We start from the raw sequence: 22,879 nt of genomic DNA on the forward strand, positions 1-22,879 counted from the left end.
CAAATATAATTAGTTATCAATTTCACATCTGCAAATTCTTGATCCCATCTGATGTCTGCTATGCACACTGGAGAGTCAAACCAGGAATGAATGCATTTCACAACTACATCATGTGATATGAAAGGCTTTTTGATGTTAACAGGTTAGCCCAGTTCACAAATATTTGTGAAAAATATAACACACTATAGGTTTCCTTTTCAAATGTAGTAAGTACTGATGTCCCTTATCCTAAACAGACAAAATATCCTGCCTGAGAAAAGAAGTGCTCCTTATTACTTGTTAATCCCACAACCAACAGCAGTAATTACAGCCCATATAAAGACATCTCAGCTTAGGATCAAGACAGATCAAGTTTCTTGTCCTGCAAATCTAGAAACTTGGAATGTGTTTTGGTTCCAGAAAAGTTACATGAAGAGCAGCTAAAATATTTTTTTTAATATAATCTTGGTCTTTATTTTCTTATGTATCCTTTCTTTATCTGAAATCGGTAGATATCTTATTGTTGCCAATAATTAACTTATTAAGATTGTTTAAGACTTACATGCTAAGCATTTAGAATATGTTTCTGAATCAGCTATCTTTCAAAATTCCTGGGTCTTCGAACAACTGAGCATATGATATTCTAACAGAGCCTTACATTGAATTAATGGTTAATAAAAATGTTCCTTAGGGTTTTAAAATACTTGTTGTGACAGCATTTTGCCTTCTTGTAGCAACAACTGGTGATTACTTGAACAGAGAGTGCCTGCCACTAGGGCAGTAACTTATGTTGATTATGATTTCAAAGACGTAAAAAATGCCTTAAGGCTTGGAAAGTAGATACAAGTTTAATAAATATGGATATAAATAGCTGACTAAATAACCCACTACACAGACTTTTATAGATCAGTTCTCTACAGGTTTCAAGGCAATGCCATCAATAAAGGCAGAAAAAAGGATGAGCTGACTCTAGAGGCCAGCAAGCCCTGTCAGATTTCTGAAAAACCCCACATTTCAAGTGTTCAGCATGCTGGTGATGCCAGATTAAGAATTTAAGAGAGAGAGTTAACATTAAAAACACTTGCTCTATATATAGCACTACAGTATGTGTTGGGGATTAGGTCATTAACAGATTAAGCAAGATTTATACATTCAACAACATACTGCTGGAATATATACAATCTTTTTGGACTCTGACTAATGTGACAACTTACACACTTGGATTGACATAGAAGAAGAGATCTGGAAACTAAATCATAGATCCATGTTTTAAAAACTGTGGTTATTCAGAACAAATTATTTCCTATAGAAAATTCCAAAATTTAAAAGGAAGATTAAAGTTTAAACAAGATACAATGCTTGAAGGAAAAGCGGAAAGGACTTCCTTATGCCAACATAACTTCTTTTACCTTTCTTCCTAAAAGTCACAGAATCACAGAACCACAGAATGTGCCGAGTTGGAAGGGACCCACGAGGATCATTGAGTCCAACTCCTGGCCCTGCACAGGACAGCTCCAAGAATCACACCATGTGCTTGAGAGCACTGTCCAAATGCCTCTGGAACTCTGTCAGGCTGGTGCTGTGACCACTTCCCTGGGGAGCTGCTCCAGTGCTCAACCATCCTCTGGGTGAAGAGCCTTTTTTTAATATCCCACCTAAACCTGACCTGACACAACTTCAGGCCATTCCCTTGGGCTCTGTCACTGGCCACAAGAGTGAAGAGATCAGTGCCTGCCCCTCCTCTTCCCCTCACAAGGAGGTTGTAGCTGCAGTGAGGTCTCCTCTCAGCCTCCTCTCTTCCAGGCTGAACAGACCGAGGGACCTCAGCCGCCCCTCACACAGCTTCCCTTCAAGACCCTTCACCATCCTCATTGCCCTCCTTTGGACACCATCTAATAGTTTAATGTCTTTCTTATAGTTATCTTATCCTTTTTATATTCCTTGTATTAATTTCATCGCAGTCTGCATAAGTACCAGCATATGCTATACAAAGTATCTCTGTGTGATATACATGTAACATGTAAATGTTTAAACATGTAAATGTTTAAATGTTTAAACACAGACATGTAAATGTTTAAACATTTCTTTCAGTGAAAATGATCAAAAATGCTTTGATCATACAAGGAAAAACTGTATCAACACAAAATTAACAGAAAAAAAGAAGTTAAGGAATTAGTAAGATCACTTTATGAAAAATTATTTCTTATCCAAACTTTGTACACACCACAAAGTAGACCCAAACCTCTTTGTAGCGACCTCTCAGTCAGCAAATGCTGTCAGAGATGAAGCACTGCTGCTCAAATGGCAGCCAGCCATGGCAGCAGCATGCGGAATGCTCTCCTGTCAGAAATTCCTAGCACAACTGTATTCCACCACAAAGCACCAAGACTGCAGCACACCCAAGGAATGCACTCAGCCTTTGTGGTGGATCTGCCCACGTGCACCAGTGCAACACATTCAGAATATGTCAGAATTTATGTGTGTGCATGCTATGACTACAGTTTGCATTTCCCAATGCATTTGACCCATCAAGATTACTTTTACAACCAATGACTCTGACACTGATAAAGTTTCCAGGTATTCCAAGTAAATGCTTAGGTTTACTTTTGCCTGCTTTTTGGCTCACTGCCTTTCTCACCAGCCTTGAGTCAATCTCACACATGATATACATGCATCGGACCCTCTACTGTCTGCAATATAAAGAGAAAACCAGACAGGCAACCCAGTAATCATTACTTGCCAAGGGGTCTAAGGACTAAAGCTTCAAGACTATTTCCTGCTGTAAGTCACAAAGTCCTTGTCTAACCTAGAGTGTATATGAACCCTCCCAACTCATGCCAGTGCCAAACACCCAACTCCCTTCTGAGCCCTCTTCAGCTGGTAATGTGTAGGATCCAGTCTTGCTGGCAAGGCCAAACCAAGGGACTGAGCGACCCTGTTCAGATCATAGAAAAGCAGTTTTAAATCCCTGGTTAGTTTGAGTCCAATGTCCCTCATGTGTAAAGGCATGTCCCCAGTTGGGCAGCTCAGGGATCTGGAGCTGGCCTGGCTTCAACCCACGCCAACAGAGCTGCTCCAGGGCACACGGAATGCTTGCATGCTTTCACTGGGACAGTGAAAGAGATCAGGGCAGGCCCCTAAAAATGGACAAATTCAACATTCCCTGTCTATTCAGAAGAGGACAGAAATATTCATTTGAGTAGAACTGGGACCTCTTCTTTATGCTACCCCTTTGCATTGGCAGCTTTTCCACTATTCCCTCTGTCACCTTAACTCCCACAGACTGATGCTTTCCACCGAGTGCAAGGAATTTTCCTCAACTATTTCCAACTGCTTTGTTTATCATCTAATGCATGTCTTCTCATACAAGTTGGGTGCAGCTCCATAGAAATTAGCAGAGCAGTTTCATGTGGAATACATTCAAGTATTAGGCTTTTTTCTGTTAGTATTTTCATGGCTTAATCTTTTCAAGCATAACTCAAATATTCCCAGATAATTCTCATAAGTACCTATACTTTCTAAAGTATAAAAACAGTTGCATGCTACCAGTCCTCTGAAGATATAAGAAATTCACCATTAACTGTGTCCTTGCTCACACCTTTAATAAAATATTTTTAAACACTTTCACTGTTATTATTAGTAACAGTCATTTGTAATGTGATTCTTATTCATTGATCGGGACCCTGCTGTGCATGGTGCAGCCATGCCAAACATCCCTGTACCAAAGGGTTCATAATTTAAATATGAGATGAGAAACCACACATCAATACAGAGGAAGCAAAAGGAAAGAATAAAAGATTTATCTTCTACAATTATGTAAGTGGTGTACTAGGAAAGGAGAAGAAAGCTTGCAAGGAGTAGTGAGAAATAATTGTAGGCAAGCAAAGAACAAGCACTGAATGTACAATCTGTGGTTTTATAAATATCTTCTATAACATGTAGTCATGACAATAAGAGTCCTGACTGTACTAAGGTAGAACATGCCATTTGTGTCTTGTTTTCATTTCTATACTGTTTGGTTGCTCAATTTTGGATTAATTTTCCAGATCCTATATTGGACTTTTTGCTGTGTTTTAATTCTTGGGGGAAAGTTCTCTATTCTCTTTTCTCACTATCATTCTTTTCCTTTTCTTTTTACATTGCTTTCACTGATCCAACCATATGCAATAAGGTTCTAGTATCCTGGCTTGTTTAAAATATTAACATCAAATAGCAATTAAAATTGTGAATGATTGAAATAATTTAAGTTTGATAAATTATCATGTAATGATATGTGAGGGAGCTATATAAAATGTTATTTTCTTCCACTTACAACCTTTTGTACAATGAAAGACTCATTTAATCCTTTTATTTTTCTGTAGGTATTTTGTCCATATGTATTACCTTGGAATTCCTTTAAATTTTTTTAGCTTGGAAATCCTGCCATCCATTTCTGACAAGAACTTTGATCAAATTGACATATTTCTCTTTGCTTTATTTTTTTTCTCCAAAAATGTGCAGAACTTACTGCATGGCATCATGCCACTACAAGAAATTTACTTTGGATTCAGATTTCAGAGAGATCAGCACATGGATACGGTATATTGGTTATGAAGGACATGATATTTCCTAATAGTTTCCTCCAAACTTACATATATTTGCAGATCTGTGCTTAGTCCCACAAAGGCAGAAAATCTAGAAATGAAAGAGTTTGTATAAAACACTGTTTGCTGAAAAGAGTGCTTTTTGTATGTGATTTTAATAAGCAGAGTTATATAGAAGAAATAAGATAGTCTGTATCACATAGGAAAAAGCTACTTTTTTAATGACTAATTGCTTGCTCTAATGAACAACTTTTCTTGAATCTGCAGTACTATTGCTGCTCTTAAGAACAGAAATCTCATCTCTCCCTACTTGATGTGATGTAGATTAAGACCCAGGCACTAGTGGTTTGAATGTCTCATTTTCAGAAATCCATCTGGCTAGTTACATGGCAAATTTTTGACCTGCTGGCCCCTAACTCTTCATTTTTTTAACCCTGGCAAACTAAAATTCTGATATTTTTGTCAGACTCTACTATTATCAATACTAACAGAAATACAGAATAGCTTATACACTGGTATTTGTTGATGTGTTTTGATAATTTCATATTGCAAATTATATGTTATATTGTAAACTTCTCTCTACTCTCATAAGTGTTTATATTACTTTTTCCAGTTCTTCTCTACAAGCAAAAAGCTGATTTCCTATTTACATCAGATTATATGTAGTCTTGGGTTAAAAGCAGTGACTAAAATTCTACTTATCTCTTATCTCAGAGTTTAGAAAGGATATGTTTAGAAGTGCTACACAGTAATAAAAACCTTGCACTATGAGTATTATAATTCTGTGAATTTTTTCCAGTGCATAGATTTCACTAGTTGTCATATACTTTTGCCTGCAAACTGCAAACTGCTCAACTTCTAGCAGTTGGTATTAAAAACCATGAAGATACCATTGCCTGCATCCTCTCAGTTCTCAGCTTGCAGAATGACTATGGGCAGCCTCATCTCCGATGGATGAAATCTCCTTTCTTAAGGATCTCTTCCAGAAACATCAACTCTTCTCTTCCTCCATTATAATGTATTGAATTTCTTATCTCTCCTAATCATTAACCATTAATCACCTTTCATGGTGCAACACTTAAAATCTGAGTAGATGGTTAGGAAATACCTAATGCATTCATACATAAAAGAAGAGAGACTGAGAAGAAAAACCAAAGGAGAAAAAACCCCATAATTCAGCTCCTGTATTATTCACAGGGAATAGGCTTTGAGATGGAGACTCTGTCATTTCCTTTTGCACTGTGTTGATGCAGAGTAGTCTGTCAAGTGACAGGGAAGATGATAGGTAGGATATCATGTTTTGTCACTCACCTGTACATATAATACTGGTCAATGTCTTAACTTCATATTCCAAGGCATGGGGAGTTATAATATTGCCAGTTTCCCCTGACAGCATTGGTTTACAACTGCACCCAATTTCATACCAGAAACAGCATGGTAGTATCAGCTTATCTAACACAAGTCTTGCTCTAGCATGAACTGCTTCTGCTTTCATTTTGCTTCAGATTCTTATTGATGCAGATCACAACAACCAAAAAGCAGGCAACAGCTGAATATAGCAAGTTCAGCAAGATTAGAGACAACCTACAGGCCTTTCACTTGACTGTAGCTGCTGTTCCTTGGGTCTTAGGTATGAAAGCATGAGTAAACAAAGAGAAAAGGCATTTGATGGAAAAAAAGAAACTTGTCCCCAACTTTCACTGAAAGACACTTGGATAAGTGAAAAAGAATGACTAAAATTTATCTTCCACCAACATGCAGTCTGACAGGTGCTAAACTAATGACAGAAGGTAAACCACAGATGCAAGGGCTATGCCCTACTGAATATATGTAGTAGGGCATAAAAATTTAGTGGTGACTAAAATTTTTAATATTTTCCTTTCTGGCACAGCTCAATCATGGCTCATCTATACTATCAAAACTCTTGCCTCTTTGGTTTTAAAACTTAATAAAAAAGCTTTTAATGTCTTTTCTGTAAAAGTTCTGTCACATATTTTGAACCAATACATGAGAATGCCTTTTTTTATGTGTCAATTTTTTCATAAATTTAAGTCACTAGAGTAAAATTCAAGCATATTCTAAGCGTCTAGCTATTGACTCAATTCACTTGCCAAGTGATCAATGTGGTCATCAAAATGTTTGGATGAGAAAATTATTCCTTTCTAGTTTATATGCATTGAGACCCAACAGGAATTATATATTAGATATATAAAAGACTTTTTTCCTCTTTTCTAACTCTAATTCTAACTGATTAAATTTTTTTCAACCAGGCATTTTTCAATAATTCTTTGGCATGGAAGTGGCCCTGCTGTGCTCTCCTGCTTGAGTGCTTGCCAAGCACCAAAGGTTCAGCTTTGGAGAGCAGAGCAATGAGGATGGATTATTAGAATATGGTTCCAGGCTTTAGTAAGGAACATAATATGAATATGTCCCAGCACTATTTTCCTCCATTTGAATATACCCATATTTTACCCTCTGATAATTTTTGTGTTTCAAAGCTTTTTGTGATCAGAAAAGAGGTCCCCACACTTTCACCTTTCAAATGTAGCACATTTTTAATTTGTGCACGTGTTACTGCTCAAGATGTATAAAAAATTTTTAATCCCCTGACTAAAAATTGTGCACTGTTTTTCAGGACTGTAGTCTGGTTTTACATCACTTCTTTGAAAAGAGTATATTAATGTAGAGTTTTATCTACGAATTCTTGTATGTATAAGTTTACTCAGGCAAGTTACTGGATTTATGAGTAAAGAGGAAAGACCACAAGATCTTGCTCTGCTCCCCTCACTACAAGATTCATTTGTTTGAATGAAGGGCTGGCAAGACTGTACTACATAAGTGCCTGCAAGCTGACAATGCAAGATATTAATTTAAAATAAAAGGGTCAACGAAAACCCAACATGGCAGTTGGCTCAGGTCACTGGCTGTTGTCCTTTTCTCTCCTTACTCTCAAGCCCTTCACACACATACTTGGCTATTCAGTGAACCCAGACTCTGAAAAATGTGCCTTTTTAACTTAGCTCTCAAAAAAAGCTTTCAGAGTAGCAAAAATAGCAATGCCCTCCTACAATACCTACTGCACCTTCAAATCATGGAAGGGGAAGATCGAGTTTTGTCATGGTATCACAAATAATGCCACAAGGATGAGCATGGGAGTCCAAGATGTGAAAGAATAGTAAAATCAGTACCTGTACCTTCACTGACCTATCTTCAGCCTGCCATGTATAAGTCCCATGATATGTTCCAGCAACATCCCAGATTTTATCACTATCCAAAAAAACTACAACCATGTGATTTTACTGCATGCCTGCACACTGCCTGATTGAGTAGTCTCCATCTCTGCAGGTTTTTAAGACCTGTAAAAATAAAGCCCTTAGTAACCTTGTCTTGTATGAAGTCCTACAGCTGAGTGTCCTTAGTGCAGAAGTTGGAGTAGAGGCCTCCTGAGGACCCTTCCAGCTTCAGGTAACCCGGGAACACAGCACACAGACATACACAAACACAGAGAACATACACAAATACTCCTCACCAAACTCCACCTGTAAAACCTCTTAGAATTTATGATGTCATAGCTCTACTATGCTCTAGCATAGCTCAACTAAGTTTCCAATACCTTAAACTTTTGTGATATTCACAGAGATGCTAATATGCAACTAAGATCAGGAGACATATAGCTCTGCCTAATCACAGTTCTTAATGTGGATAATCACATATACAATAGCCTCTAGTTATCTCCCTGACAGTAGCTGCCAAAATTTTTTAGGATACCTATGTAGAATAGTGACAACAGAACAATGAAGAAATATCACATGTATCTTACTTTTCTGACATTTTAAATAAATGTATTCAAAAAGCAGAAAATATTCAGTGCTTGCTTCCTATCAGTAAAAGCAGTCATAAACCTTTTTCTTAGCATGGTTCAGGGCAAAGACACAAGTTTCCAGTACCTATGAGGTTTCTGTACTTTCTAGCCTGTAACCCAGAGGCTACACCAGCTGACTTCTGGTTTTTGCATGTAAAACATGCTGGCTCTTAAAAAAAAGGTATTGGTTTACTGTTGCATGCTAACTCCAAAACATAAGTTCATCTGACCAAGAGAGACTAACAGCTGCATCATCTTCTGCCTGGCTTCCTCACCTCTATGCCAAGCATACAATGCACATATAAAATCTTCACAACATGGTATTTAAAATCTGCCTTTTGCATTGGCTGGATATCTAACTCACTGTGATCCAAATGAAATTAAAACACCCTTTCCTAGAGTACTGTGGAAATCTCTAGTGATTATTTTAGAGCAGATATTTACACTCCTTGTCCTTGGACTTCAGTGACATGAATACCAAGACAGGCATGTTCTTTACCTGAACAAGAATAAAATGATGAGTGCTCATTCTAAAAGGTTTAAACACTATTTTGTGAGTAAAGGTAATGTGGGTTATATCCTGACAAAGACTCAACCTGAAATATCTGGGGTATCAGAGCAGACTTGCAACGCTAAATGTGTTGGAAAAAGCAAATTTTTCAGCTGGCCTCAGTGCACATCAATATACATGGAATAAACAGTGACTGTGCTTTTGTAACACATCCCTTATTTGAGGGACAAATGCGTAAGAATATTCACAGCATTCTATTTTCACATTCATTAATGTCAAAACCAGAGCTTTCCAGTGACCTTGCTCTGCTCAGGACTGTTATCACTAATGGGCCTATCATAGTCTCATGCTCCCAAACTTCACAGCTCATTTCTTCCATGCTAATGCGCATACAGATCATTTGAGGGGAAAAAAAACCCCATATGCATATCTAAGCTCCATGACTCCCCACTTTCTATTACTTCTCACGACATGACACAAAAGGGTAGGTGATGTTAGATTGAGTGTGAAAGCGAATAAAATAACCCCAGAAACACATCTTAACTCCTAACACATGCAACAAGATGTCTGAGCACAAAGCTTATTCCAGGATTTACTACTTAACTACTTCATGAGCATTAGGAAGTCAATGGCCCCCAACCCACAGCTCCATTTCTCTAAACTGGTAACAATATTGCCTTTTTATAATTTGCAGCTTGGAAAAACAGGGGAAAGCTGTAATGAATTTGGCCTTTTTTTTAGCCAAAGGAAGGGAAGAGTGAAAGAAAAAATGGTAAGTTTTTAAAAAGATACTCTGCAGCCTCTAAAGCTAGTCCATCTTATGATCTAGCTGACATTACTGTTACAAGATTCAGCCTCACTGTCTAACAACTTTCACTTGCTAGAATTTAAATCTGGTACTTCGTATCAGGAACATGGAAAGAAATTATTCCCTTGGTATTTGTATCATCATACTTACTTAATTTTAATCACTGATTGTAGAAATTCTATCATATCATTATATAATGCAATCCATTGTATGTATTTTGGAGTTTCAGTCAATGCAGACTAGCAGTATGGGAACTATTTAATATATCAGATAATCCTAGCTGCCTAGGGCAGAATTCAACACCATTTGAGGCAAGTACCTCGGACTTCCTTTATAGTCCCTGAAGTGCTGGCCACAACACACCTCATCTTCAAGTCCCAAGTCTAAAACAAGTCATAAAAGACCCAGTTCCTCTTCAGAATTTGGTGAGCATAGGGTGACTGTCTCAGCTATGGATGCACACATAAGAAACAGACTCACAGAATTTCATTTGCAAGTTAGATTTGCAGGTCATCCAGTCCAGCCTCCAGCCCAAAACTAGGTCACGCTGCTCTGACCTGGGCCCAGTCAAGTCCTGACACCTCCAAATTTCATAAACTCTGGACAATGAGTTTTGGTAATTGACAATCCTTACAGTTAAAAAAAAAGTTTCTCAATATCTTATCAGAATCTCCTATTTTTCAACTTGTGTCCACCACAGATGTCTAAAATCACCTGAGATCTGACCCCTATAATGCAATTAACAGGCTACTCTCTTACAACATTTTGCTACTGCTTGCTCTATTTGAAGGTCTTTGTAGAAAGCAAAGAATTTTTAAACTTGTGGTAGCATGTTCTGAGCATTAGCAAGACAGGGAGCTAAGAAAGGCCTGAAGGTTTCAAAACAGTGTTTCTGGGCAAGAAAAGTAATGAGATTACTCCCCTCAGATGCCAAGTACAGAAATTAAGGGACTCATCCATACAACAGCTGGGTTTTGGCTTTCTGTTCAAAATCTAAGAATAAAGAAATAAAAACAAAATCAATTAGAAAGTCTAGTGTTCATTTGGAGGAGATCCATTGATAATTGGAAAGACTAAGTAAAGGCAAATTAGAGATGTTACTATGAGATTACAGAAAATATATGAAATGAGAGCTTCAGAAATGTGAGCTGCCCAGAAAGTTCTGAGTAAAATCTATGCATTTGTAATAGACAAAGCTCATCTGCCTGCTTATAATTCAGGAAAGATCAGTATTGTTATGAGTATAGCAGAACTTGAATGATAAATTTAGGTGGAGACCATCATTTGCACTTCCCATTTGGTTAGAAGGGCATTGTAACAGCTGTTTTTCTCACCAAAAGCAGCTGACTGGTGATATTATTTTTCAATTAATGATGTTACACTATGAATAGATTACTGCATGTAGGCATGAAAACAACATCAATTAGTGAAAGAAATTCAGCAATGTAACAAAGTAGGTTTTGGTTTTTATTTAATTGGAGGTTAGGGAAAGTCAGAAATGGAATAAACCCCTTCTAGACACAGTGAAATTTGTATGCTGAAGGCTCTCAAAACAATCCAAGCCAGACTGAGTAAACAGATCTAGAAAAAGAAAGAATTAGGGAAGTGTAGAAGAGCAGAGAACAAAGATGCCAAAGACTTAAAGCAGTGTTGAGAAAATCTAAGGGGATTTTGTTTTTTAAACAAGAGTGTAATTTTGCACTGAATCTTCAAATGAATAGAGATTTCAGTTATTTAGAACTGAAATGCCATCCCTAAGTATCTTTACATTGTTACATGCACTAAGCCAAGCTGTGTAATTCCACACTTCGTTGATTGTGAAAGTAAAGCTTTTTAGTTTTACATTCCAAATTACAATAGAAGAAGAGATGATACCAAAGGAAAACAGCCTTATGCTAAAAGACAACACCCTACTGCAGTGGTGCTTGTGAACTGCATTCCATACACTAACTCACATTTCATACTATCTGTGGAAAACACAGCCTAATTTGGGTGTATAAGATGTGAGATCTGTATTAACTAGTCTTAGAGCTCTAATGTACTCCTCTAGCATAAAATGAGGATCAAATCAAATAGCTGAAAAATGACCTCTGGACACATATTACTACTTCTTTCACCACACCTATAGGTCACAAAATCTTCCCAATTCTTCTTGGAAGCAAATAAAAACACCAAATAACATGAAGGGGTAAATAAATATGACCCATGAAAAATAAAATCTGCTTTGCAGGTACATGACTTATGAGCAACATGTATAATGATATATTTGCTCTACACCCTGCTATGAAAGACTCTTTCAAAGACTGGGTTTTCTTTCTTGTGTCATTCTGCTCTGCTTTGTGCTCCTTTCCCAGACAATAAGCAGGTAAGCGCATTTAGATTCTGTCCATGTACAGCAAAACATCAAAAGTTCACATTCCAACGGACCCACCCTTCATAATTCACACCTTGCAGCTTTTCTTTCTTAAAAAGACTATGCCTTTCACACATTTACTGTTTCACTGTCTTGCCCTGAATCAGAAAATGATGAAAACTTCCTTGCAGTGAATTGAGGGACAGAGATTTTGGAAAGCTGATCTTTCTACCTTCTTTGATTTTACAAAACCATATTTTTCTGGTTGGTGAAATCAGGATTAATTTCTCTGTCTGAAAATGCAAAGGATGTCCCACTATCACATTTGCTACATCCCTCCCCTAAAACCCTCAAAATAGAAATGATAAAATTACTCTCTTTCTTTTTCCTGAGTCTGTAGGAGTTACAGCCTGATTAGTAATTCCCTGTGTAAGAAAGAAGAGTGACCCAGCAAAGAGCGTGGGAACATAAAACTGCTAGAAGAGAGAAGCCAAGTCTTACACTGTGCCTATTCATTTCTAATAGAATGTGTTCTCAGCAGACAGTTTTATATAGTAGGAGCTTGAGATTTGCAGAGAAAGATAAGCTCTGGTCAAGTATCTACATCCCATCTGGGACATGGGCTACTCAGGAATTTCCAGCAAAATTTTTTTCCTCATAATACGTCAAACTGTCATTTTGAACTCGCTGTACATTTAACATCCTTAATGTCAGTGAAAAAGAAAAAGGGGCTTAAATGTTAGTGAAGAGCTGAGGGGACACTTGGGTTATTGAACTGCTCCCTCCCAGGAACACTTCCTTTCTTCTCCCTCTGCATTTAAAGGTTGTGGATGGTCACCAGGTCTTGCATCCAACACCATGGTCCTTCAAGTCACCTGCTGAGAGAAGTCTTTTTCCACAGCAATAGCTCAGTGTCCCAGGTGCTGAGCACCTGAAGCCAGCCACCAAAGGACGTTCATCCTTCGTGAAGCACAAGAAATGGAGAACCAAGACCAGAACTGGGAAGTGCACTGTAAGGGTGGGTGACAGGTGACAAAGCAGACTGCAGGCACAATTCTGATGAGTTGTGATGAGGCTTCTCACACTTTGGAGCTGAGGCTGTACAGACACTGACTGGCTCTAACTGAGCATCTTCCTGGGAAAGCCAGCCCAGCCCAGGGTTCTCTGAGAAAGCAAAGAGGAGACAGCCATGGAAAGAAAAGCCCTTGCATAATGCTTTACGCTATGAATTTCTGTAAATGCTCCACAGCACCACCTGAGGAAGCAGTGCATGGACTTTCTGATCTGTTCACTGAAAATATATATGAAAGAAGCTCTGAAAACCCATGGGAGATGTATTTATTGCAAGTTGCAAACTTTTGTCCAACACGAAAAAAACAAAAACTTTAATTTCCCTGACTTCTGCAAAGTGAAGGATGAAAAAACACATAAAACTATCCTAGAAATGCAGACACTTTTTCTTTAGAACTTGAAAGGCCCACATGATTAAAAAAAGAATGTATAGAAATTCCACTAGGGTTTGTGTTTATTTATAGTATTCTTCACACATTCTACTGCAGTTTATTTCCTACTTGTTCTGCAGCTACTGAAGAGTATTGTTATCCAGCTCATCTTCCAGTAAGTACATGATGGTCTGTCAAAGCACAAACAATTCTGACTACTGAGGGAGAGAGAACATAAACATATTTTAAAATAGTCCACAACTCCATCTTTGATTGTCTCCCAACCTGCATGCTTTCTACCAACTTTATTCAATACACACTTTGATGTCTTGCTTTATCTAGTCATCACTTTGGGTTTATGTGGCAATTAACAAGCTCAGCTTTTCTGTGACTTTTGAAAAGAGAATGGACACATATTTCTATCAGTTTTGTGATCTATTTCTTATGTGACTATGAAATTACTTTTTTTTCCACTTACAGGGTAAGGGTAATGCCATCTAATTTTCCTGAAGACATGGTATTGAAGATGCCACATACCTTCAGAGACATCAAAATACATGCCAGTAATGCACTGAAATAATTAATCTCATTTATACTACATTCCAGATAAATATTTGGTATAATCAGTGTCTTCCTTTTACATACCTTGCCTTTTTTTTCCCCATACCAGAGATCAGAGAAGTATTGTCTTTCAAAGAAAAATCTCATCTTAATCCAGAACACCCAAAATTTTCCAATTAAACCACTGGCAATTTTTACCAAATTGAAAATGGAGAATTATTACAAATATAGTAAAACATTTGAGTGTTTTTAAGAATATTTGAAGAGCACAGCACATTTTGTAGTCATATTAAACTAATAATTAATAAATAGTTTTTACATTTATATTTTCACCAGAGTCATTCATACAGTGTTTTAAAATGTCAGCAAGGGTATATCTTTTTTTAAAAAAGTTATAGTTTGACTTACTGGGAAGTACAGAAGAAGTGATCCAAAAAGAATGGTTTCCAGCAGCACCAGCCCTGAAGCTCTGATACTCTAGAAGAAAAAAACCAACACAAAATATTAGAAAATTCTCTCAGTGTATAATTTTCATAAAAGTACCTTCACTTTTGTCCATGTAACACTTCCACAGTAATGTTTATTAAGCTATCTGTCATGCTTGCATGCTCCACACTCTTTAAATCACAGGCCCATTACAATGGTTGTGTTTTACAAAATTAAATTTAAAATATCTTTTTCCTATTTTAAATACTATTCAACAGACATTACCTGGATATGATTTAAAATTGATCTCAAGTGTCAAGACTTAGGGATCACAGGAATTACAGACATGAATTTAACCACAGAATTTGTTCTGCATTGTTTAAATTTCAAGAAGTCCCTAGAATATTTTTGCTCACTTGATATTTATGACTTAGCTTCCATAATAAGTATGAATAATCTACAATTTTACTGAATATAGTGTGCTCTTAGACTGCAAGTGCATTTACTTTTCCTGAAATTTTTGTACAAAGATGTTGATTCATTAACTTGTCAGGATTGTTAAATACTATGCCGTTTCCTCACCACATGTTGATTAAGGAAACCAACATGGTTTTCTTAAGTCTTAAAACTGTAAAAAAAAAAAAAAAAAAAAATCAATTGTTTTTCCTAACACAAAGTGCGTTCCAATAAGTTTGATGATTTATGTACAGTGCAACTGTGCCTTATCTTAGAGACAAAACATCCACACATGTGAGAAACCGAAATGTTAAGTGAAGGGTTAGTGACTCAGACTGGAGCACTGCAAAAGCAGGAGTGCTTTGCTGATGTGTGAGAGGTACAGCCCAGGCAGAGGCTGTGAGCACCAGAGGAGGACCATGACAAATCAACCTTTGTTGAGCAAGAAGCTGGGTTTGAGTCACACAGGGGAAGAGGCCAATAAGAAGCAGATCCTGAGAGGAGGGATAATGCTGTTTATAGAACCAGTGCCCTCCCTTCCATGAGTGGCTCCAACATCATACAAGGCAGAGGTCAACGAGCTCATGTCTCTCATGACTGAGAAATACTCAAACTACTAAAGAATATTTTCCTTTCTTATTATGTACAAAGAATCCCTATATACCAGAATGACCAAAAAAGCAACTGAAATGAGTTCCATATAGAGACGACAGAAATTATCTAAAATATCTAGAATCCATTCAACTCCCATGTGGACATTCTTTTCTAAACAAGTCTTTCACATCCTGATCAGTCTTTTCTTTTCAAGCTTGTTTCTATGCAGCATGATCATAAGATAACCTGCTGGGACAAAGAACTTCAGCATTTCCAGCTCTTCTTCCATCACAATAAATTGTCCCATGATTTTTTTCTTACCTGTGTTCTGGTAGGGACCATTCTCTGTGGATTCTATCTATTCTGCCTCCTGTCCCAAAAGAAGTGTGGCTTACAGAGCAACTCTGGAATTCAAAATGGGCTTGAATCCAGGTTTTGACTACACTTTCACCTCAGTCTTTGGTACCAGGAGAGCAGGGGGTTTCACCTAATGTTTACAGATATCACTGCTCTTCTAAATAGGATTCCTAGGCAAATGGAATATACATTCTAGCAGAGATGAATGCTATCCACATTGATGAAAAGCTCAACTCTTCCGACACAAAATAGTACAACTATTTTTATGTAAGTGTAGAGAAAATAAAAAAAACTGGTTGTAAATTGAAGTATAAGAATTCTCCCAAACATTTTTGAAATGTTTGGTTTTCTCTACTACAAAAAAAAAAAAAAGAAGCTATTTTAACACTTGATTTTAAAATATTTTTATTTCTTCCACAATGACCATTATAGCCCAAGAAGTCCAGGAAGAAAAAATTAACCAGCACTGAAACTTTAATAACACGGATTAACTAAAGAGAAGAAAACCAAACTAAAGCAGATGTTTCAAAATTAATTTACTAAAAATATTTTATTAGACATACAAGTATTTTCAGAAGCCTGTGAACAATAGTGTTTCCACTGAAAGCTGAATTTTCCACTGTGCAGAATTTGCAAATACGAGTCCCTAAGGCATGGCTGGGTGCAGGATCACAAATGCTTCACTTTGTGGGCATCTGCAACATACACAACAGTGAATATGCCCACACACCTCAGGAAAAAAAAAACCTTGCTCCTTCCTCCTTTAAGAAAATAAACAAAAGAAAGGAAGCTGATGATAGCCCAAAGACTCCACCAGCCGGTGTCTACCTATACGGGCTACATAAACAAAATTCTCCAATGGAATTCACAGAAATTAGGGCATTCTAGGACATAGCCCTGAAATTTCATGCGCTGGGAATTTCTTCCACTTGGGTGTAATATTTGCATGCTTTTTTGCTTTTTCTTTCCTTTTTTTTTTTTTTTTTTTTTTTTTTTTTTTAACAGCTGCTTGGAGTGTTTTGCATCTGTCTTGCTTGTTGGCACTTATTTTGGTTTTATTTCTTTCTTTCTTTCTCTGGCTGTTCGTCTTGTGTTCAGTTTGTTTATTGCCACTTTGTCTGTGTGTTCATCTCCCATTCAGGGTTTCATTTCTATCTTTACTTATTTGTGTCAGTAGAACTGTCCTTTCTGGATTTCCTTGTCTTGCTCAATGGTTGCACATTGCTGACACCTAAGTAATACTGCAATTTATTTTGTTTCTAGCTTTGTACTAACTTTCATACTTAGCTACCTATACCATCCAGTTATCTAGGTCTGCAAAGAGCACTGTTTGTGAAGGACTGATTCATGCCTTGGGATTTGCTCAATCTTCCATCCATCCATTCTATCCAGGACCCATTAGTAGCCTGTGAGATAAACAGTCATTCCTTATCCTTGAATCTCAGAAAGTAAAATCCCGTTTCTGTGAAAAATCCCATTAAGAAAGGAAAGTTAGACATGCCTCTTGGCCACTGCTAAAGGGTCATAAATAAATGTTTCATAATAATTTGCACAAAGGAAATTTAAAAAAGTGTAGCTGCCCAAGTTGCATCAAGTGTAACAAAACAAGAGCTGAATTGATGTACAAACAAGCACAGAAGTATTGTATTTCATCTGTCTGTGGTCCTAAGCAAGCCAGGATATACAACAGCATAAATTAGCACTGAATTCCTGAATGTCATCATATAAATCAGTGATATGAGTGTCAGAGTATTTTCATAGTGGAGAAAAAAAAAAAAATTAAGTCATTCTGTATTGGTTACATTGTGTAATACTGAATTAACTGAACTGTAGACTTTTGGTGTCAGTCCAGATAGACTGCAGGTTCCTCCAGGGCCACATGTCACTGTGTATTATATGAGCATGGTACCATGGAAACCTACTGAGGGGAAAAGGTTGGCATATTTTGATTTTTTTCACTTTTGTTAAACAGTTCTGCTAGTCCTGTAATATAAAGAATGGCCAAAGAGGGCTGTGATTCACAGAAAATTTCCTTTTACAAAGATGGTTTCACCAGAATGTGAGCTTGCATTTCAGATAAGTATCGCATATCAGAAACCATTAGAGAAAAAAAAAAAAAAAAACAAAACAGATACACTTCTGTAATCTCAACTTTGAGATTCATATTTATTAAACTGGAAAGTGTATCTACACTCCATGTGTAACTGGAAAGCACATATGGATACATGACAGAATGGTAGAGAAGCAAAGAAATCGAGAGAATGGCCCCAGGTTTGCTCTGCTGTGCTAAGCTGGTATATTTGAGGTGACTAGAAAAATTACTATGCAAATTGTCTCAAAAGAAGTGCAATAAAAAGTGTAGCTAAAGGCAGGTGTGAAGGCAATGTGCTCCCTCTGCAGTGCTCCCAGGAGGACCCGTGTGGTGCAGGTCTGGCAGATCCATCCACTCGGCACGTGAGGACATGGGAGATGTGATGAGACCTTACAGGACTGTATTCCCAAATCTGTCTCTTACTTCTCTGAAAATCCTTCCTGTGCAAATTATTTTTCTTCCTGGCACAAGTGGTTCTTTACTCCTATTACATTAAGGAAGTGAAAAGAGATTTTTGTCAAGTTCAAAATACGTGGTTTGAAGTGGAGCTGGTTGAAATGTTTCATTACCAGTTGCTCTTCTCACTAAGAGAGAGACCTTCCCAATGAATGAATTTTTTTCCAGTATGACTACATTTTTGTCTTGATTTCCATGAGTTGTTTTCCTACAGCCCATTGAACCTTTTTCCTCTGCCTTATCCCATATACCTTTTCCCAAATGCAAAGAAACTGTTATCTTTCTTAAGACAGGAAGAGCTGTGTGGAAAAACTAAACTTCACAAATTTTATCTCAATTAAAGTTTACTTTTAAGAAATAAAATGCACAGATTGTTCTTTCTGTTCCGTCCCCAAGGCCAAGCAGTAGCAAGATGTTTGGCACTTCTGTTAAGAAACAGAAGTTGGACTTCCAGTTCCCAGACACTGATATCAGGAGCTGCAGAAAAGAGTGGAATTTCATTGTGGTGGGCAACCTAATAATATTCACACCTGGAAAAGGAGTACTGGGACTAAAGAATGGGCATAAAAACAACTGGAAGGCATCCTCTGAATCCTCAGTTAGTACTCTATAACAGTAGTGTCATAAGTTATTTATTGTCTTGATAATAAATTCAGGGACTGATTAGGACCACTACCCATGAAAATGTAAACGTCAAAATCCATAATAAGGCTTTGCTTTAATTTTATTATTGTTGGTTGAGGTACAAAATTCAAACAACTTATTCCCAGCTAACAGCAGGAAAAACTCTTCAGTTCAAGGGAGAAAAAGTTATATCTCTTTTGAAAATTTCTCTGTAAAATAATGAAGAGGAAATTGTGTGTCCTGTTCAACCTTTCATCACACTAACAAATATTTTTAATCTATTTCAATCATACCCTCCTAATAGAATACAGATTTCAAATACAGAAATACAAATATTCACAGCAAAGGCCAATTTTCCAAAAACAGGCCTACATTTACGGGCTGCCACTTAAACTGTACTGACAAATTGTCAGAATTTTCTGGCATTTGCAGGTTTTGTGCAGTATTCCTAAACCAAATAAATATAATCCTCATGTTCTCTCCCTTTCCTTTCAAGCCTTTGAAGAAGACTTACATGAAGATCTTTTTTTTTCTATTACTAGTTATAGTTGAGCTCAAACAGAATATAATTATTAAATTTACTTTTTACTTGAAAAAAGAGTCAGGAAAAGCAAAGGTCATCAATCATAAAGCAATTTCATTACAAGTACACAAGATTTCGGGCATCCAAGAAATCCTCTAATATTTAATTTTTCAATCCATGTGGCCCTTGATTCTTTCTTTTATATAAGTAATGAAATCTGTTCAGATATATCATGATGAAGGTAAGGTGTTCTGCATTTAGAAACATGGGCATTGCTGCATCTAAGTTGCACTACACCACCTAAAAGATAGACATTTGAGAAAACAGTATTTGCTGGTGAAGAACCCTCACAATAAAATTGATTAATGTCCCAGGGACATATTTTCTTATAAGGACAGAAACTCCTTCCTTGGGGACATACTGCTAAGATCAAGATACCAGCTTCTCATCAAATAGTGGTGAAAATATACATCAAAGAAAATCAGTAATGAGGTAAGCACCCGAGTTCAATTTCAGTCTATTCACAGCTTTATGGTTAATTCAAAAGATGAATATGTACAATGACAATCATCAAAAATCTGGATCACTTAAAGTGTCTGTTTCACTAGATTATGCATTCAATTAACAAATTAACACAGAAATTAAATGAAGATCCAAAGACATTACTTTCAAGAATAAAATGCACTCTAATATTGATAATTGCCTAATCACCAAGAGATTAAATTGAATACACAAAAAATCTGATGAAATAGGAAACCGAGTTTCAGAAGCAGGAGGCAGGGCTCTGTATGTTCCTCTGTTTAGTTTACAAATAGCTTCAGAATACCTGAACTAAATTTCAGCTTTCTTATTCAACATGGCCTCACCTATTACAGAAGATAAACCACAGCCCAATAAAATTGTCTGTATAAACTGTAGTTAAAATACACAGAAATAAACAGTTTTTGATAAAAGGATAAAAAAATCAACCTGACCGCAAAGTTCATAACATCTCAGAGGCAAAAAACCTGAAAATTATGTGAGAAGTGTTAGAATAAATCTGATTAAGGTTAAAAAATTCTCATTCTTTTCATGACTTATAAGGCAAATAAACTATACATGAAAATCATTATAATAATTTCAGATCAGTCAAAACCTCATACTTCTGAAGGTTTTAAATCCAATTTCAGTTTATTTTATTCACTTTTCCTTTATAAGAGTCAAGTGCTAAACCACTCCAAAAGAATACCTTATGATTGTGCCTGAGAAATCCTAATCCCAAAAATGGTGAGATTGTTCAGCTCTTCAGAATTTATTAAGCTATGTAATTTCTCACTAAGTTTAGATCATGCAATGTGTGTTTCACTGAAATAAAAGCACATTTGTTTTTGAAGGAAATACTGCTATGCATAATTTAATTATTCTTCCTTCCAACGTACTGCTGAAAGGCCCAGCCTCAGGGATGCCTCATGTTAGTGCAGACCCTGCACAAGGAATTAGTGAAATTGGCTGTGCTATCTGCACAAAGAGAAGAGTTTAAGACAAGAGGCAGCATAGGGATAAGGGCAGATGAGAAGAGCAATGGAACAACAAGGAAATATCACATTTCAGAACTAGCAATTAGTAGTTAGTCCCAGCCTATCATTATCCCACTCTAAGTCAAATACTTTGTCAGCACTTGAATCTGAAGACATGATATGGAGAGCAGGGGATGCTCTCAAAAAGCCTCCACCAAGCATGAGGAAAGTATGAAGGGAACAAGGGGTGTTTTTTGGAAAAGGTAACAAGGTGAGGCTGGTGTTGACACTTCTGCATCAAAGAAATGGCATTAGGAGACAGAAAAAAGCTCATGCGGGAGCTGAAAAAAACCCAGAGATACACAGCGCATGTATGGGGTGAAGAGGGAGATGCAATGAGGGCAGCAGAAAGTGGCAGAGCAGTAAATCATGGGCAGCATCGTTTCGAACAGACAGGAGCAGGCTGTGACTGCATCTGCCAGCTGAAAGGACACGGCAATAGTCAAGACACAAGACACCAAGCCGAGACAACAAACTCAGGGCTGCAGACTGGCAGAAAACATTTATTAAAAGGGAGCTCAGAAGGAGTTCAGCAAGGCTTAGACACAGCCAGAGACACAGAGATCTCCAAAGTTCAAAATGACCTTTGGTAACAAGCAGGTTGCTACAGTAACTATGAAAGCAATAGCTGGGATGTCCTAGAGGGAAGCAGGAGATGATCAAGGTTTCTTTTCTGCTATATTGAAGTTGATGAGAAGATGTCAGATAAAAATGTCATGATTTTATTCCAGACAGGGGGAGGCATGGCTGTGTGAAGGAAGGCAAAAGCAATGTCACTGTGTTCATAGCAGGAAGTTCTAATGAGAAGCTGACAGCATGAGCCTGCTCCTAAAAACATTCAACTTTTACCCAAAGAACTGAAGAAAAGAATGAAGAATAGGAATATGTTTTGGTCTGAGTGATCTGTGTTCAGCTTGTAGCACACGATATAGCCAAAACCAACCAAACAACCAAAATATTAAAAACAGCACAAAGTTTCTCTGAACGGTCTACCATTAACTACAAGTTTTGCAGTTACAAACATACAGTAAAAAATTGCAAGACTTTTCCTAGAATAAGGTTTCCAATGCAGTTTTATTTCTACTATTTGAAAGTTCTCGTGCTACATTTGTTTCTGGTGTTTTCTTTCCCTGTTTCTTAATTTACATTACTTCTTTCTTCTCTCTGGGTAAAACGCCTAAAAAACCCTATTTTCTCATCTTCATAAGAGATTCTTCTTAGTTAAATTGGTTTCTCAACATCAAAATGGGGTTTTACTACTAGACCCTTAAAACAAAAAGAAAGGTCTGCTTCAGACCTAAGCCTTGGAGGCACACCAAAGGCCTCATGCAAGCCACCAGGGACTTTGCTATGGCTATTGATTGTACAGGGAAGGTTCACAGCAGGATACAACCCCAAGACAAATAGCAGGATAAATAAATAATGTCACCGTTATTCTGCTGACATGATAGGAAATCTCTTCCCAGCAAATCTGTAAATGCCCATTCAGGAGCCCAAATGAAACTTCAGATAAATGCAACTGTCCTGAAGTTTCTGCATCAAAGAATCAGTGGGGAAAGCTTATCACCATGTGACAGACCTTTCAGTCTACTCAGACACCCTATAAGGGCTATAAATATGAGACTCAGCGGGAATCAGAGAGTGACAGACCAGCAAAAATCCTAGCAGTTTGCTCAGTTTAATTGATAACTCTGAA

At 37.2% G+C, this 22,879-nt stretch overlaps 1 protein-coding gene across 1 annotated transcript in view; it reads right to left on the bottom strand.

Annotated features, from left to right (window-relative positions):
* The window catches only part of GPR158 (G protein-coupled receptor 158), a 181,098-nt gene that overhangs the window by 64,378 nt on the left and 93,841 nt on the right, over positions 1-22,879 (bottom strand). The window contains exon 5 of the mRNA XM_041488315.1: positions 14,508-14,576. Coding sequence (XP_041344249.1) covers positions 14,508-14,576 — 69 coding nt within the window. The remainder of the gene's footprint in view (positions 1-14,507; positions 14,577-22,879) is intronic.

Source organism: Pyrgilauda ruficollis, unplaced genomic scaffold (genome assembly GCF_017590135.1).
Source record: "Pyrgilauda ruficollis isolate IOZ18807 unplaced genomic scaffold, ASM1759013v1 scaffold12, whole genome shotgun sequence".
NCBI lineage: Eukaryota > Metazoa > Chordata > Aves > Passeriformes > Passeridae > Pyrgilauda > Pyrgilauda ruficollis.